At 42.7% G+C, this 17,582-nt stretch overlaps 1 protein-coding gene and 1 long non-coding RNA gene across 2 annotated transcripts in view; one reads left to right on the forward strand and one right to left on the reverse strand.

The window, feature by feature from the left end:
- alx4b (ALX homeobox 4b) overlaps positions 1-17,582 on the forward strand; it is a 44,446-nt gene that overhangs the window by 22,360 nt on the left and 4,504 nt on the right. The window contains exon 2 of the mRNA XM_088996949.1: positions 8,850-9,160. Within this exon, the coding sequence (XP_088853075.1) occupies positions 8,850-9,160 (311 nt within the window). The remainder of the gene's footprint in view (positions 1-8,849; positions 9,161-17,582) is intronic.
- The window catches only part of LOC148897945 (uncharacterized), a 36,027-nt gene that overhangs the window by 3,246 nt on the left and 15,199 nt on the right, over positions 1-17,582 (reverse strand). The gene's annotated exons all lie outside the window — the stretch shown is intronic.

Below are 17,582 nucleotides of genomic sequence, written 5' to 3' on the forward strand. Positions count from 1 at the left end.
AGTGCAAGATGCAGAGAAAGTACATGTCAAGGGTATGTGATCTGGATGTCGGGATGAGTATAAAACCTGACGGTGGCCATCTGTACGCCCAGCTGGGCCTCACATGTTTACGTGCCTTGCTCAGGGGCCCCCACCTCCCCCGCACGCCCACACCCTCAGCATTTCAAAACAAGTAGGGACTTTGCGTTGTCCTAACTCACTTCTGAACGTTGCGGTCATGCTCCCGCTCAATGAAAACATTGCGCGGGGCCGAAGCAGAGATTGGTAATGTCGGAACATCTGCCTGCACGCGTGGAGACAGTAAGCGGCTCTGACAGGTGGGCCACGGCGATATGAGGTCACGAACCCCAGCTGGCCAAGCTAAAGTTGTTTCATTAGTCTCAGTCGGGGCAAGTACGAGCCTGAGAGCAGGAAAGGGGAGGGCCGAGGCGGTTTTGGAGAGACGACCACTGACATCACGAAGCGGGACACACCGGCCAAAGAATATTAATTCATGAAAACAAACATCCATGTTGCAGACAGCCGACGCCCAACTCCATCACTTGAAAACTATTCCGCCAGCTTACTCACTATTAAAAGTATGGCTGACAGGGTTACCAGCACCGCAAAATATCAACAGTCCCCCTCACGATGCACTTTGTTTCTAAGACGACAGACTGTGGAGGGCGTTAAACAGAAAGTTGCGAGGAAAACGCATGTCGAGAATGATTCCAAATGTGATCTCGAGGGAGATAAAATCGACAGGGATCACCCATTTGGGAATGCTGATCTTCTTGCACATTGGATGAATTTAAGCCACACAAAATGAAGTGTAAAAAAAAATCTCCCAAAAGCAACCATTGTACCCACACTAAAGGATGATGCGTGACAGATGTGTAGCATGTGGAAGAATGGTGGAAGATGACTGAAAAGTGTGCACCCAAGACCCTCAAAAAATTTGCTTTGCGCATCCGGTTCTTCAGTTATAGCTCTCGGCTTTTTAATCACTTCAGGCATTTTGTGCTGAGCAAACAAGACTGAGGCGTGTTTAACTCATTCACTGCCACATGTGCAAAAACTTGTCCACTCAAGTGCCACAGTTTTTGTCATTGACACTTGAATTCCAGAACCCACAGAATATTGAGTTTTAGGACTACGTAAACATTCAATACAATGTTAGAAACCTGAGACCACAGGTGTCAAAGTCAAGGCCTGGGGGCCAAATCCGGCCCGCCACACCATTTTATTCGGTCAGCGAAAGCAAATCTAACTTGTGAAATTCCACGATGCTTGTGAAAGTCCGACCCAAAATTTCAAATTGTTCCATGTAAACCACAAAAACAGTCATTATTTTTCACTTCAAATTTGAAAACTAGTTATTCATTATTTTGTTGTGTGCTATGTATATAATATGTGGAGATGATGAAACATTTATATGGTTTCCCAAAATTCATAACGGCCCTCCAAGGGAAACTGTAACTACGATGTTGACCGCGACAAATATGAGTTTGACACCACTGCCTTGGACTCTCTACTTTCATCTGAAAAAAAAAGAGTTAATTCCAAAATTATATGGGTCTGGAGTTTTTTGAGCTTGAAATGAGGGCGGCTGTGCAAAATACAATTCCATACATACATATTGGTTTATATGGCGCTTTAACAACAGCTGAAGCTGGAACAAAACGCTGAGATGGAAAAAAAGGAAAAGAAAAAACATTGCCAGAGGGCATGGCCAGCGCTTTATCAGCACCCAAACAAGAAAAAAACAAAACCCAAACAAATTTGGGAATGGCGCTCTACGTCATATTTTCAATTCCCGAATAAAATCATGAATGGCAGTGAATGAGTTAATTTTCTGTTAATTTCACCTCTTTGCCGTCACCGAGAGCCTCGAAGGGATGAATTGTATGAGGTTTTTAAAGTACAGTAAAGTCTCGTTATATCGATATCGGATATATCGATAGTCCCGGATATATCGATACTATTTCTATGCACGCACGGAGAAAATTACATGCAAACAGGGTCGGATATATCGATAGTCCCGGTTATATCGATATTTTTTCGGACTCTCTTGAATATCGATATAACGAGACTTTACTGTAGTTTGAAATTTTATATTGACGTGATTATTTTCTACAGCTTTTTTTTCCAATTAAATGAAATGCAATACATCTTTCGGGTGACTCGTAGTAAAATATAAAGCTTGTGGAAATGTTTTAACTGTCATTCTTAGTTTTAATATACAGATGTACAGTATTTTTATGGATTATTTATTGTTTTAAAAAACTCACAATGTAAAATGTAATAACGATAATTCCCAACAACTATTCAACTTTTCTTCCATATGCCTGAACTCTAATAAAGATATGAATACATTTTGAAAAAAAACTGGTAAGCTCATGAACTGTATGAACCTGACAAACACAAAAACAAAAGGACATTTTGGTTAGATGCAATGTTCCCTCGAATTTTTCATGTGTCCGAGCAGACACACAAGCTCCCTGAGCACACTGAGGAGCACTGTGAGCAACATCAGATGTGTACGCTGTGGCCACACACCAGTATCATGCCTGTTGAAAATCTTGGATCATAGCAAGTTACATTGCTTATTAAAAGAATCAAATTAACGCAGCAACTTCCATTAGTTAACTTTTAATATAACTGATTTGCTTTCAAATGACATTTCTGCTGAATCTGACACTTAAATGACAACCAACATCATGTTTTTGTTTCCTAACTGACATCAGAAAAATGTTTTATAGCATCTAAAATACCCAAAACATGCAGGCTGATATTTTTAGTCAAATGCAAAACACCAATAAAAATGAGTTAAAGTGTCCCAAAACTACTTCAAAATGACCCCGGAAGCGGCGAGTTTCAGAAGGTCCCGCCCCCTTGTTCGTAACGTTACGCCAGGACATCTTGCCTTGCTCTAGAATCAAAACAACGGCTTCAGATTCGGAGAAGATGCTTTCTTGTCACTCATCCAGTTATGAGTATGATTCAAATAGCTCTGAAGAGGAAAGCAGAAATGTTTGCAATCGATAAAAGAAGTCCTCCCGTATCAATTCGAGCCGTCAGGACTCCAATGTAGCGTCCTAGAAAATGCAGAGGATGGTGCCCAAGCTCCGTTGGAAATGGGCTGATTTGTCTGTGGGGAATTTGTGTCAACTAGTACAAATAGTAGTCTTGGTGCAACCCAAAACGATTCACCATTGCATTATTTATATGTTTTTCTTCTAATTTCGCCATCAACACGGATCAACACAAAGTTTTCAGACCAAACAAAGTACCCAAAACGCACTGTTTGTCGCTTTCTCGGTCAGGGGCGTTCTAGACGTAACGTCCTGAATATTCAGAGCTAGTCTTAAAACATAAAATATAGCTATATGCTGTGGAATCTTTGTAAAATACGCTCAGTACAAGTCATTTGAAGTGATTTTACAAACCATGGACACAACTTGCCGGAGGCGTCGGTTGTCCAACTTCCATTCAGTCCACATTTTTCCCCCGAAAAACTCATTTGCTACTTTGGCTTCGCAGAGGAAATCTTTCTCACTCGAAAAGGAAAAAAATCTCATTCAGTTTCACCACTGGTTCTTCTATTTTCACATACTCCGACAGCCATTCCATCTTAAAAGCCCCACATTTCTTTTTTTACTTTGGCTTGATGAGTGGATGCGTCGCTGCCCGTTCGTTTTGCCATGATAAGGGGTTAGCATCTGTGTCTCTTAACTCCGCTGCACTGTCGTTAGCTAGCTAACCTGAACGGCGCGTATGGGCAAGGCACATTCGCGCCGTTCTGGCTGCGTAGCGTACGCGAACTGCACGGCATTATTGGCTGGACACCTGTCACATTGAGTTACATTGCACAATGGTACTATATATATATATATATATATATATATACACACACACACACACACACACACATACAATTGGTCAACTAGATTATATCCGTTCTAAAATTAGACATTAAATCATGTGTTTCGGTTTTATTTTATTTTGTGCACTGCATAGATGTTCTTGTGCGCTGAGTATGTGCAAGCGGTGTGCGATTGCGCACGCGTGGAGGTTAGAGGGAACATTGGTGAGATGTAATTGTTGGGATAGTTTTACAAATGTAGAATATGATTTAATTGAGAAAGTGTTTTTGTTTTTTTAAAGCATCAATTTTCCATATTTTCCGGTGTATAAGGCGCACCAGAGTACAAGGTAATAAATGGTGTATTTTCCAAAACGTTTCCATATATAAGGCACACCGGACTATAAGGCGCACCTTCAATGAATGAAAAACGTTTTCCAAATGTAATTTATAAATACAGAAACATTTCCAAATATAAGGCTAACTACATGATAAGGCGCTACAGTAGAGGCTGGAGTTTCACACTACTTCTTCTACAGGGGCAAAGGGTCGGTCACTGCTGATAGTAGTTGCGAGACCTGTTGCGCCTTACTTCACATATAAGGTGCACCGGGGTATAAGGCGCAGTGTCATCTTTTGAAAAAAATTGAGGCTTTTGGGTACGCCTTATACACCGGAAAATAGGGTAAATGTTATTTTCATTGTGGGTTTTAGTTTAAGCATGTCATTAATTTTGTTCACTGCAATTACCACAGCAAGAAAAGATGATCAGGTATTGTTAGTGAGCAGATAGCAACGTATTGAAAGTAATTGAATAATCGTGAAAAGTACCGTCACAAGATGCCGATATTTCAGGAAAACAAATCTGACTTTGACTTCATTAAATCGCCATGGTGGTTTAAGGTTTAATTTAGACCATGCTTCCAACAGACGTCTTACGTCGTTACTACGTAGGCATAGTCATGCTAATGAGGTGATACCAGGGCTAATGGGCCAATCAGTCTCAGGCATAGCACATTAGTGCTAATCAGACTGTACAAAAGAAGTAATCAGAATGGCTTGAGGGAGTCTTCTGCTCCTCCAACGTTAGAGCAAGGACGTATCAGAGCAGAGGTCTGGCACTGCCACCTCTGTCCATTAGGGATATATATAGGGCCAGACTTACCAGCACAACTTTAGTTCGCCGACAAAGCTCTTTGGATGAGGAGCGAAATGTCCGACAACTTCAAAGAAGTACAGATGACAGCTGAAGAAACGTTTTCATCGAAATCTGAATTTGGATAAAAGTTGTTCCAGACAGTCGTTGGCTTGACATTGCGGCCATTTGGCACATCAGCAAAAAGAAAAGTTGTCTCACAGTTGTGCTTTTGCGGTAAGTGACATTTTGTGTCGCAAATGTACACGTTGAATCAATAATTTGTATCAGTGAGTGCTAAGAGTGATGCTTGTTTTGTTATTGCTCTGAAAGCACAACAAAGCAATGCAATTGTGTGGTAGATTCGAAAATGTTTGATAATACGCTCAGATTTTGCGTACGGTCATGATGTGACAATGGTGGGAGAACCCAAGAGTTTTAAACATCATTCTGACTTCATTCCGATGTATTGGAAAATGTAGTCTTTGTTTCCACTGTTATGATGGAGACTATTACACGATAAAATGTCATGCCAATAGAAAAGCAAAAGCAGACAGAAAAAAAACCTTGACAAGAGCTCTGTTTGGGCTGGCCCGCCATCAGTCATACGTGCTTATTTATCCACATTGATATTTGTTTATATGAAAGAAAAGGGACAGACTTCTTCATCTCCAAAAAGGAAACAAACAAAAAAATCCTTGCGTCCGCTGACAGGAACAGAGCCAGATCTGTCACAAAATGGAGGCTGTCCAAATTGGAAGTGACAAACACAATGTTGTTTACATCAGAGCGCCAAAGTGGGCAAACGGGGGCCGGTGCACACGCACAAACACAAAGACTATTCAAAATGAGGCAGCTCGTTCATTAGCTCAGATTTCAAGCGCCGTGATTAAGCTAAGTGAGCGTGCTCCCACGGACGCCCCCCAAAAGTTGTGTCGCAGGTCACCCGAATGTGTCGTGACAACCTTTTCAAACATATAAAAGTCAAGTGTAGATTCAGCATACACAGACAAGGCCTTTGAACCCCAGAATAAAACATTATAGAGGTGATGTAAGCATAAAGTAGCCGCAACTGTGTGTGGATGCTAGAACGTGATGGTGTGCAGATGCAATTGCTGACTTGTTAGGCACCGGGTTCCGTTTTTTTCCCCGACTATGCACACCAAAAGCAACACACATTTGAAGGAGCGCATTGCTCTTTGCCTGTCGCTGTTTTTCTTCAACTTGCATTGGTCAGACTTGGGTGGCTGCAAGCCACAATTACGTTTTTGGCTTTTGTCTTATGAGCTCTAATGCAATTTCATTATGTGAGTGAAATATCCAAACGTTTCAAGCCTTCTCGTGAGATTTATATCGGGATTTTAAGTGCATGACTGTGAAAAATGAAGAGGTGCCAAAATTCAGGATTGACATGGGCCTGATTTCAATGTATCGCACAGTACTAAAGGCATCTGGTCTCAGTCATTGATACTTCAGGCAAAAAAAATATACATATTAAACATCCAACATTGAGTGTGTCATCCTTTTGAGTGGGGAAAAAGCACTCACCACTACTTTATGGAGCACTTTAAAAACAACTATATAGTCAAACCTTGGTTTTTGACCATAATCTGTTCCAGAAACTTGTTCTAAAACCGATTTGGTTGAAAACATTTCCTATTATAATCAATGTGATCAATGTCTGTTTTTTTTAGCATGATTGAATAATACATACACGCCAGCTCACAATGGAATGCTACACAAGGATAAAACGCCGGTCACAATGAGACATGACACAAGGAAAAGACATAAGAAAGCAGAGGGGAGTTGAGTGGTGCATTCAGGTGCGCTCAGTTTGCTTGAGAACTGATTTTCGGTTGTAAACTGAGACATAAAAAAAAACAGAAATTTTTGTTTGAAAACCAAATTGGTCAAGAACTGAGACATTCAAAAGCCGAGGTTTGACTGTATAAAATATAAATGAGAGTTGAAAAAAAATACCAAAGAACATAAACAACATAAAAACAGTTAACACTTAAGTCACTTAAGGTCAATCGACGCCTCCGGACAAGTTCTGTCCATAATTTGTAAAATGACTGCAAATGACTTTTACTGAGCGTATTTTACAAAGATTCCACCGCATATAGCTATATTTTACGTTTTAAGACTCACACTGAATATTCAGGAAGTCTTGTTTTTGTGTTGGTGGCGATTCCTGACGTGACGTCACGTCAGGAAAGCCCCTGACCGAGAATGCGACACACAATGCATTTTGGGTACTTTGTTTGGTCTGAAAACTTCGTGTTTATCCGTGTTGATGGTGAAATTAGAAGGAAAACACATAAATAATGCGATGGTGAATCGTTGTGTGTTGCACCAAGACAACTATTTGATATTCGCTGACACAAATTCCCAGTAGACAAATCAGCCTATTTCCAACGGAGCTTGGGCGCTATCTTGTGCATTTCCTGGGACGCTACATTGGAGTGCTGATGGCTCAAATTGATACGGAAGGACTTCTTGAATCGATTGCAAACATTTATGCTTTGCTCTTCAGAACTATTTGAATCACATTCATAACTGGATGAGTAACAAGAAAGCATCTTCTCCGAATCTGAAGCCATTGTTTTGATTCTAGAGCAAGGCAAGACGTCCTGGACCTTCTGAAACTTGCCATCTCCCAGGTCATTTTGAATTCATTTTGGGACACCTTGAGTCATTTCTATTGGTGTTTTGCATTTTACTAAAATAATCAGCCTGCGTGTTTTGGGTAATTTAGATGCTATAAAACGTTTTTCTGATGTCAGTTAGGAAACAAAAAAATGGTGTCGGTTGTCCTTTAAGCAATGATGTTGAGCCAAAAGTCAAACAACAAAAATGAGTTTTTAGTTGAGGCGTATCAGTAAAGAAATAAGCTCATTTTAGGTTTTTGGGTGACATTCCAGTTATCATTTTTTATGTGCAAGATTTCACATGACATTAAATGGGACATTAAATGGGACCTTGCTTTTTGGTCTGGTGTGTGAACATGTGCATCTCCAAAGCATGTGCAGAACAAGAGACGACGTCATTAACAACGTAGTGTTCACATAAGTAAATGTGGTCCAGCATGGAAGTTCCACAGATGTGCTGAGGGGATCATCTTTTTTGTCTTTTCATATCATTGGAGGAGAAATGTGTGAAGAGGTATGAATATTCGGGGGACGTGAACCAAGGTTTTTCATGGCTTCAGATTCCAGTGTATTTTTTCTTCTTCACAATTTAGAAGTCTACTTTTATATACCACATGTGGTTGTTTTGTAATGTTTTCAATCTGGCAAGGTTGTTCATGCCTTTCTCTGTCATATCTAATGACATCTCCCCATTTCCGTAGCAAGCTTAACTCATTCACGGCCAGACGCTGTGCAAAAATGGGTCCACTCCAGCGCCACGGTTTTTCTCATTTTCACTCAAATTGCAGGACCCACAGAATTTGAGTTTTAGGACTACATAAAATTGTACAGAGTTAGAAACCTTAGACTCTCTTCTTTCAGCAGAAAAAAATAGTTAATTTCTATGTTATATGGGTCAAGAGTTATCAGAGCTTGAAATGGGGGCAGCTGTACAAAATACTATACAAAACACATTTTGATTTATGTAGCGCTTTAACAACAGCTGAAGCTTTAACAAAGTGCTAAAATGGACAAAAGGCAAATGCTGCCCCCTAGTGGAAGGCAAAAACATTGCCAGAGGTCTGACCAGTACTTTATCGGCACCGCCAGCAAGAAAAAACAAAACCTGAACTAATTTGGGAATGGCGCTTCACGTCACACTTTTCAATGCCCAAATACATTCGGGGATGGCAGCGAATGAGTTAAACTGATCACAACTTTCCGTGTTTCCTTATTGTAGGAAAAGACAACAGCCTGACAGAGTCTGAGTTGCCCTCCAGCGTCGACCCCCCTGGGATGGACAGCAGCTACCTAAATTTAAAGGAAGCAGGAGCGAAGGGGTCGAGCGAACGTCCCGGCTCTGATCTTTCAAACCCTCTGGATAAAAGCGAGGCAGAGAGCAACAAAGGCAAGAAGAGGCGCAATCGGACGACGTTTACCAGCTATCAGTTGGAGGAGTTGGAGAAGGTTTTCCAGAAAACACACTACCCAGATGTGTACGCTCGAGAGCAGCTGGCACTCAGAACAGACCTGACGGAAGCTCGTGTTCAGGTGAGACCAGATGGGCACGTAAAAACGACAAGCGGTACAGTGACTGCCTCTGATTCTTATTCTTTCATAACTTTGCTGCCGCCGATTGGGAATTTCTTCATTGTGAGATGAGTAAAGGTTTTCTTATCAGACTCAGAACACCTTTATTCATCCCACAATGGGGAAATTATTCTTATTCTTGAATTCACGTGCTAAGATTCGCTAGAGAGTACAAGGGATATTTAAAACTAGAAATGTGACCATAGAAGAGTCTATTGTTCTCCTTTTCATCTCAATTTCCAGCCAACCTAAGATTAGAGCGAGATGAGCGGGACGAAGGGAAGTCGCTTTGCACAGACTTGCACCACACTCTGCGCAAAAGGTCAAAGGCCAAGGGTTTGTCCCCGGTGCAACGGTGTTGAAACTACTTCCACACACCACTGCGAAGGCAGGAGGTGAGGGACACGGGGGGAAAGAAGTAGTCATTGGACAATTTGGGAAATATATAAAAAGCACTTGAGATGCCAGCTTCAATTTCCATGTGCAGTCTGAGACATAGTCAGGGACGGTCTGGTCTGTGCGGTGGTACAGTAGAAAAAAAAGTTGGTTCGCACAGATCCATCCCTTCCCCAGATGAATATAATTAACGTTCTAAAGCCAACCGAGAGGCACACAGCCCACTCTTTTGAGTCACTGTGAAGATTGACCCAAAGTCCTGCAAAACAGACCCAAAACATGCACGCAATCAAGTCTAAATCCCACAATTGCAACACAAGATCTATCGGGACGATGTCCAGGGATATGCAATTGACGAATAACAAGGGGCATCGCAAGCTTGGCAGGCGACTTGATAATCCTTTTCATCTCAGAAACAATGCAGATGTTTTTCTCCAGCAAAAGACCGTCAGAGTCTGACTGTTCCTTCCCAAGTTTAATGATGAAGCTCTTTGTGTGCGGCTTGGGGCTTTTGCTGCTATTAAATGATTTACATGAACAAGAGCAAAAAAAAAAAAAAAAACAGTCCCTGGCGAACTTGGCCATACCTGCCTTTGGTGTAGGAGGGGTGTCAGGGAGAGGAGTGAGGGGGGGGGGGGGTGAAGCAGGGTTGAGGCACTCTATCAAGTCGCAGTGCTGCAGGATGACAGAGATGAGGTGAGACGGCTGGAACTTCAAAGCTGCTTTTGGAGTTTGTGCACTCTGCCCTCCCTTCTTGACTCTCCGTTCCCCCACTGCTGGACATGCAGCGTAAATAAAACTATTTAAGCCGCCTTTTGCCGTCAACGTCTTCAGCTATTACCATTACACTGACGAGTACTTTCAGCTTGCGGCCCACCTCCCTTGCAGATGTTTCTTTGTCAATGAAATAAGCAACAACGCTGTTGGAAGTTGGTCACTTTGGGTACGTCGTACGTGATGCATTAAACGGTTTCACCATGAGAAGAACCAGAAATCTGCTTGTCGCGAATCATGGTTAGTTTTTTTTTTTAAACGCAGATTTGGACAGGCAGAGAAGCACAAGACACATCTGACTTCATAATGCTTGCACCACAGATGATCTCTTTGCCAAACTATTTGGCTTATGTCCCCTTCTTACTGCCGTTCAAAGGCGAAGCAGGACAGTGCAAACCCTCTGTGAAACATGACTCACTCAGTATGCTCAAACCAAGAAAAGGGGTTCATAATTATGCACGCATCCATTCAAAAAGACAAAAAAAACTATCCCGACCACAGAAAAGACAACACTGTCAGCGTTCAGATAAAGAGAACATATTGGTCAGTGACAGATTGCAAACTTTATAAATGACGCGGTATTTAAATGTGTGTGTCCCGTGTGCGTCTGGTGGCCCGCCTTTGTCTGCACGCCTCGCAGAGGTCAAAAGGGTTAGCCGCGGAAAGCCACGGGCTTTGGCGTCAGGAAATTAAAACATGAAATAAAAACAAGCTCCAGTTTGAACATTCTCCTATCTCACTTTCCAATATCCCCACTTCCCCTCTTCCATATAAAAGGGGGGTAGGAGGAGAGAGGCGTTTTATGTGGGGGTGGGGATGGATGACAGAGGTGGCACTATGACGAAAATCTGACAACTGATTACGCTCATTAAAATTCCGACATTTGTCAAGAAAAAGCCAAGTCTCAACCTTCGACACAAAATTAAAACCATGTAACTACTGTTTCGAATCTCAACTAGTTTGATGTCAACACACAATTTAAAAAGCCATAGGTGGAGCTAATACCACAGCAATGCTGCAATAATTGTAACCATTTAAGCAACAGGAACGGTGCAGCACCACTTGTAGACAGACAACTTTATAATAAAAGGCACATGTTCTTTATCCTGCACAATAAAAAAACAAACAAATACTGTCAGGTATTATATCTTGTATGTCTGCAATTTACTGTTACTGCTAACTAAGGCATGAACACCAGATGGACCAGAATGTCTCTGGGCCTTAAAGGACAACCGACGCCCCCGGACAAGTTGTGTCCATAATTTTTAAAATCACTTCAAATGACTTCTACTGAGCCTATTTTCCAAAGATTCCACCGCATATAGCTATATTTTACGTTTTAAGACTCGCACTGAATCTTTAGGAAGTCTTGTTTTCGAGTTGGTGACGATACCTACCGTGACATCACGGTAGGTATCGTCACTGACAGAGAAAGCGACACATAATAAATTTTTGGGTACTTTGTTTGGTCTGAAAACTTCATGTTGATGGTGAAATTAGAATGAAAGCACATAAATAACACAATGGTGAATCGTTGAGTGTTGCACCAAGACTACTATTTGATACGAGTTGACACAAATTCTCAGCAGACAAATCAGCCCATAGCCAACGGAGCTGGGGCGCCATCTTGTGCTTACTCTGGGACGCTACATTTCAGTCCAGATGCCTCAAAATGACACGGAATAACTTCTTTAATCGATTGCAAACATCTATGCTTTCCTCTTCAGAACTATTTGAATCATAGTCATAACTGGATGAGTAACAAGAAAGCATCTTCTCCGAATCTGAAGCCATTGTTTTGATTCTCGATCAAGGCAATACATCTTGGTGTGAAGAAAAATGGTGTCAGTTGTCCTTTAAAGCATGAAAAGTGGTAGATTTAAAGAGTTTGATGTTTCTCTTTATTTGTAAGTAGGTTCGTTGTCAGATCTCCCAGGCAGGTGACGCGCAGAGCTTGATCGTGGCGTGGAGTTGAGCAAGTCGTGCCGTGATGTCCGTCCGACGCCCGGCGTGAGCCGGGCGTGAGTCTGAGAGGATTCTGCCCAATCTCTCTGTCCCGCGACCGCTCCTTTTATACAATTTGCAAGCGCGTGCTATGCGTCAGGGTTATACACACATCAAGGAGATCAAGGAATTGAAAGACATGAAAGTGTTGAAAGGCGCACTTCAAAATCATACACGCGTGTGACGCAACAGGGCTCCCCTCCTGGATCCGAAGTCGGTGAAAGCGATGAAGGAAAAAGAAATAAAAACAAAAGTCATTCTGAGACATGGTGAGGCCAGGCAAGATGACGGTCACCGGGCGTGGCAGGCGTCGGTTGGGAGGTTGCAGAGGAGGTTTTGTGGTGCCTGAAGTCGTTGTATGGGAGCACGGCAAAGCGTGCTCTACGACTGCCAGTTTGAGTCGATCGATGGAAACTTTCCTCACGGCCGTCGAGTCGATGCCGGAAGGTCTTCTCACCGTGAGTTGTTCGGCTGGGATCGATCAAGTCGGAGAATCGATGTGGGATTGTGAGGACGAAGGTGCGTGGGGTAGGCCATGCTGCCGGGCCCGGACAGGCCGGTCATCGGCGACGGTGGCGATGATCGCGCTGCCATGGCGCTCTGCAGGACGCTGAGGAAGCACGCTGACGTCGGCGGCCGTGTCGGCCATGAAGCGTCTTCCCGAAGTCCGATCGTGGACATAAGCGATGTCCGACGATGTCCGATCATGGACATATACGATGTCCGATCGTGGACATAAGCGATGTCTGACGATGTGCGATCGTGGACATATACGATGCAGCTAGTTGCAGAGTCGCCAGGCGAATTGGACGATGTTGGCCATCAGGGTGCGGCAGGTTTCACGGTGGGGTCGGGGCGCCCATGGGTGGTGGCGGCCCATCGGGAGCTTGGCTCGAGGGGTCTTGCTGTGAAGATGCCGGGTTCACAGGCTGCTGGGAAATCTGGTTCTTTCCATTTGGAGAGTTGATTGGGCTGAGGAGGAGGGAAAAAATCCTCCTGGCTAGCTCGCCAATAAAGAGTTTGATGTTTCTCTTTATTTGTAAGTAGGTTCGTTGTCAGATCTCCCAGGCAGGTGACGCGCAGAGCTTGATCGTGGCGTGGAGTTGAGCAAGTCGTGCCGTGATGTCCGTCCGACGCCCGTCTGAGAGGATTCTGCCCCGTGGTTCGCCCAATCTCTCTGTCCCGCGACCGCTCCTTTTATACAATTTGCAAGCGCGTGCTATGCGTCAGGGTGATACACACATCAAGGAGATCAAGGAATTGAAAGACATGAAAGTGTTGAAAGGCGCACTTCAAAATCATACACGCGTGTGACGCAACAGATTTATTTATATGTACATATCAGTACAACACTAAGAATCAGTGGCGGGCGATGCATGTCACTCCTAGGCCTTCAGTAGTGCAATGTCTGAATGAATCCACAGCTGTGGGTGTGGTGTGAATTGCTACACCTCCACAAGACCATGCCGTTGGCCAGGAAATAACTTGTGACTTGAAGAAACTTAAGAAATACTGTTATTAAACTGTTCGAATTTTTACTATGAACGGGTGGATTCACGATAACCTCATAAAATTGAAATCTTATTTGCTAGCTTCGGAGCTGTCCAACCATAATGATGTCCATCTATTCTTGAAAAGTCCGTATTGAAAATGGTATATCTGCAACCAAATCCATTTCTGCTCGTCCTTCAGCCATTGTGGGTTGACAAAACTGCAATTAAATCAACACAACAATATATTTGCTTATGGCGATACAGTGTGCTAGCCAGTATGCTCTTTTCACTAGCGGATAGTGATACGATGATTGGCTCGTGACTTGCCAATCATAATTTGCAAAAACTCTGAAGTTTCCTTCGCCTTCCAGCAGGGCTTGAGGAGCCAACTCTAAATCTGATTGGTTAAAGTAACAGTGTGAAGGCGTGAAGGCGATCCGGGTATTGAAGGCGATCCGGGTAAATTTGAATCTGCTAACAAATGATGGCTGAAATGTGACTGATTAAATGCTTAAATATGAAAACACACGTCTGTAAGCAACGCAACAGAGCAAAAGCAATGAAAGGAAGCTGAAAGACAATTTGGAATTATTTAAGAATTTATGAACTATTATTAACATCAGTCTGTGATTCAGATATTTTTAAGCCAGCAGAGAAGGCCTTCAGGGCCGAACGGCCACCACTGCTAAGAATAATGGGAATCAGAAAACATCTCACGGTGGTGAAATTCTCAATTTACAGCAGCAAAGTTATAAAAGGAAGAAGGCAGATGAATTAAAACGTATAGGAGTTGCTGTAAAGGCGCCATCTTGAAGTCATCATATCATAACAACAAAGTAGACTGGGCTTTCAATATTATTGCTTATTCTTGATTATTTGGGACACGTGTCCTGAGTTGCAAACATGGTCACAGAACAAACTGAACTTTAAGTGACGGCACAAATGCGTTGGGAGACGAGTCAGAAGCGCTCTCATCAGGTCTCCGTGTATTGAAGATGGATTTAGAAACTTGTGTCATGCATTGAGAAAGCGGAGAAGAAACCAAAGGCCCCGTGCTCCCAAACCTCAGGGGACTGTAACGGATCCCAAGCCCTCCTGCAAACATATGATTTAATTCAAAGGCCAACAACCCCTCACCTTGACATTGGGGTGCAACCACAACCTCCCATATCACTTTACGAGTTTGGAAGACTAATCTCGCCAGCTGACCTGTGGAATGTCGGCGTGAGATTTCTTAACATCAGCTTTGGGAGAAAACAAATCTTGATGCATACATGGTCCCCCCTTTTGAAAAATAAACCCATTTGTGATCTTAGACATACATACCGGAAAAAATAAATGCACTAGGCCATTTTTTTAATATGATGACAATGATGGAGAGGAATGGAAAATGCAAAAGGAGGAAGGGGGTCTGAAGGGTCTGGCCATGGGGAATTAATGTGAATGTCGGGAACTGTGAAAACCACAAACTGATTGGGCTTGGAATCAACCAACAATGAAATCTCAAAACACTGCTAAACATTTCTGTTGTACTTGGCAAGGAGGTTAAAGATAACATATCGTGCAATATAAATTAAATGTGATTGATATCAAGAGCATGACTGTCCATCTACGCAAGTATTCACCTCTTGTCGATCATCAGAATCAGAATCATCTTTATTGCCAAGTATGTAGAACACACAAGGAATTTGTTTCCGGTCGAACACGCTGCACTAGTATCATCAGCAAAAAAATTGCAAAGAGGCACTATACAATTCCATTTGGGCTACTGTTCAAAGAGTTAATGGCTTGGGGGAAGAAGCTGTTTAAATGTCTGCTGGATTTGGTGCGCATGGATCGGTAGCGCCTGCCTGACGGGAGTAGCTGGAAAAGGTGGTGGGCAGGGTGCGAAGGGTCCAGTATGATTTTCCGCACCCTAGTTTGGAGTCTTGCAGTGTGCAAGTCCTCGAGAGTGGGTAGGGCGGTGCCAAGAATTTTTTTCCGCCGTCCTAACTGTCCGTTGAAGTCGGATTTTGTCCATTTTTGTGGCGGCCCCGAACCAAACGGTGATGGAAGAACACAGGATGGATTCGATGACAGCCGTGTAGAAATGTTGCAGCACCTCATTAACTCATTCACTGCCATTCCCAAATGTATTCGAGAACTGAAAATCATGACGTAGAGCGCCTTTTCCGAATTTGTTTGGGTTTTGGTTTTTCTTGAGGTGGAGTGTGGATCAAGCTCTGGTCAGACCTTTGGAAATGTTTTCCCGCCCACAAGCGGGCAGCATTTCCCTTTTTACCATCATAGTGCTTTGTTTCAGCTACAGCTGTGTTTAAAGCGCTATATAAATTAAATGTACTGTATGTATTGTATTTTGTACAGCCGCCCCCATTTCAAGCTCAGATAACTCCGGACCCATATAATTTAATAATCAACTATTTTTTGTCTGATGAAAGAAGAAAGTCAAAGGTTTCTTACACTGCATTTAATGTTTAGAAAGTCCTAAAACTCAATATTCTGTGGGTCCTTCAATTTGAGTGAAAATGAATAAAAACCCTGGCACTGGAGTGGACACATTTGCACATCGTCTGGCAGTGAATGAGTTAAGATCCCGCTTGGGTGTTGGGTGTGGTTGCGTGAAAGAGGTTTTGCAGTGGTGTCAATTGTGTTGTCTGCCGCTGGTTTGAATTTGTTGTCCTTGACAAAAAGGTGATTTTCTAAATATTTGACATGAAAGAATAAGTGTATTGTAATCAAAAATCTCCAAGTTGATTTTGCCAGCAGTATTTTTGTAAACCAAAGTGTCACAACATTGTGCTGCTCGCCCATCTTTCGGCTTTACAGTAGTATGATGCAAGAATTACTGGACACGTGGAGTTCTCTTTAAGGAAATTGAAATGCTCCCAAATAGACAAAAGAAAGACACCATATTTTAGTCTTCAAAACCATGAACTTTGAACCATGCCAATGACAAGGGGATGTGGGGTTTTACGCAAACCATGCTGATTGTTGTCAATTTGGCCTACTTGCTCGTTGGTTGGATTTTGAACTGCATTGCAGTGGGATTCTCTTTTGTCCTGCTGGGTGGACAGGTGAGGGAGAGGACACCTTTCTCACCATGATTTATGAATGGCTACACACCCAGATGTGGATCTGTCGACACAGGCAGTCTGAAGGGAGGCAGACGACTGCATATCAAAGGCAGGAGGGGCTGGGGGGTGTGCATTACTGGGGGGGACACTCCATTTTTACATCAATAGTTCCATGCGGATGGCACTTTAAAGACACGTCAAGTACTAAAATGTACCGTGGGACTATTAAAGTCCGTTAAAATTTATTTGCTACACTTTCTTAGTTTGTCTTTCAGAGTGGAGGCCATGCTCCAATGTTTTTAGTCCACCGGTGACTGGCCTGTATCACTCTGCTGGGTTAAAGGTGACTAAAATTGCCTGAAGTACCTAACTTGACGTTGGGTCCAAAAAGGGGCGAATCTAATGTTGACTTATTTATACACAGAAAGATTTTGAAAGTTAAAGAGACCAAAAAATGTCTCAATCGATCATCAATATGCTATGCTAAAATAAAGAATGCTAAGTTTACTACCAATATTCACCAAGAGGAAAAATCAAATTTCTCCTGAGAGGGGCAAACGCATCTCGCCCTTTATGGACGATTGTGCCAAATTCGGTACACTAAAGATAAATGCTTATACAGGTAACATCCGAGTTACGACC

The sequence above is a fragment of the Hippocampus bargibanti genome, linkage group LG05 (assembly GCF_051943395.1).
Source record: "Hippocampus bargibanti isolate YZ-2025 linkage group LG05, ASM5194339v1, whole genome shotgun sequence".
NCBI classification, from domain to species: domain Eukaryota; kingdom Metazoa; phylum Chordata; class Actinopteri; order Syngnathiformes; family Syngnathidae; genus Hippocampus; species Hippocampus bargibanti.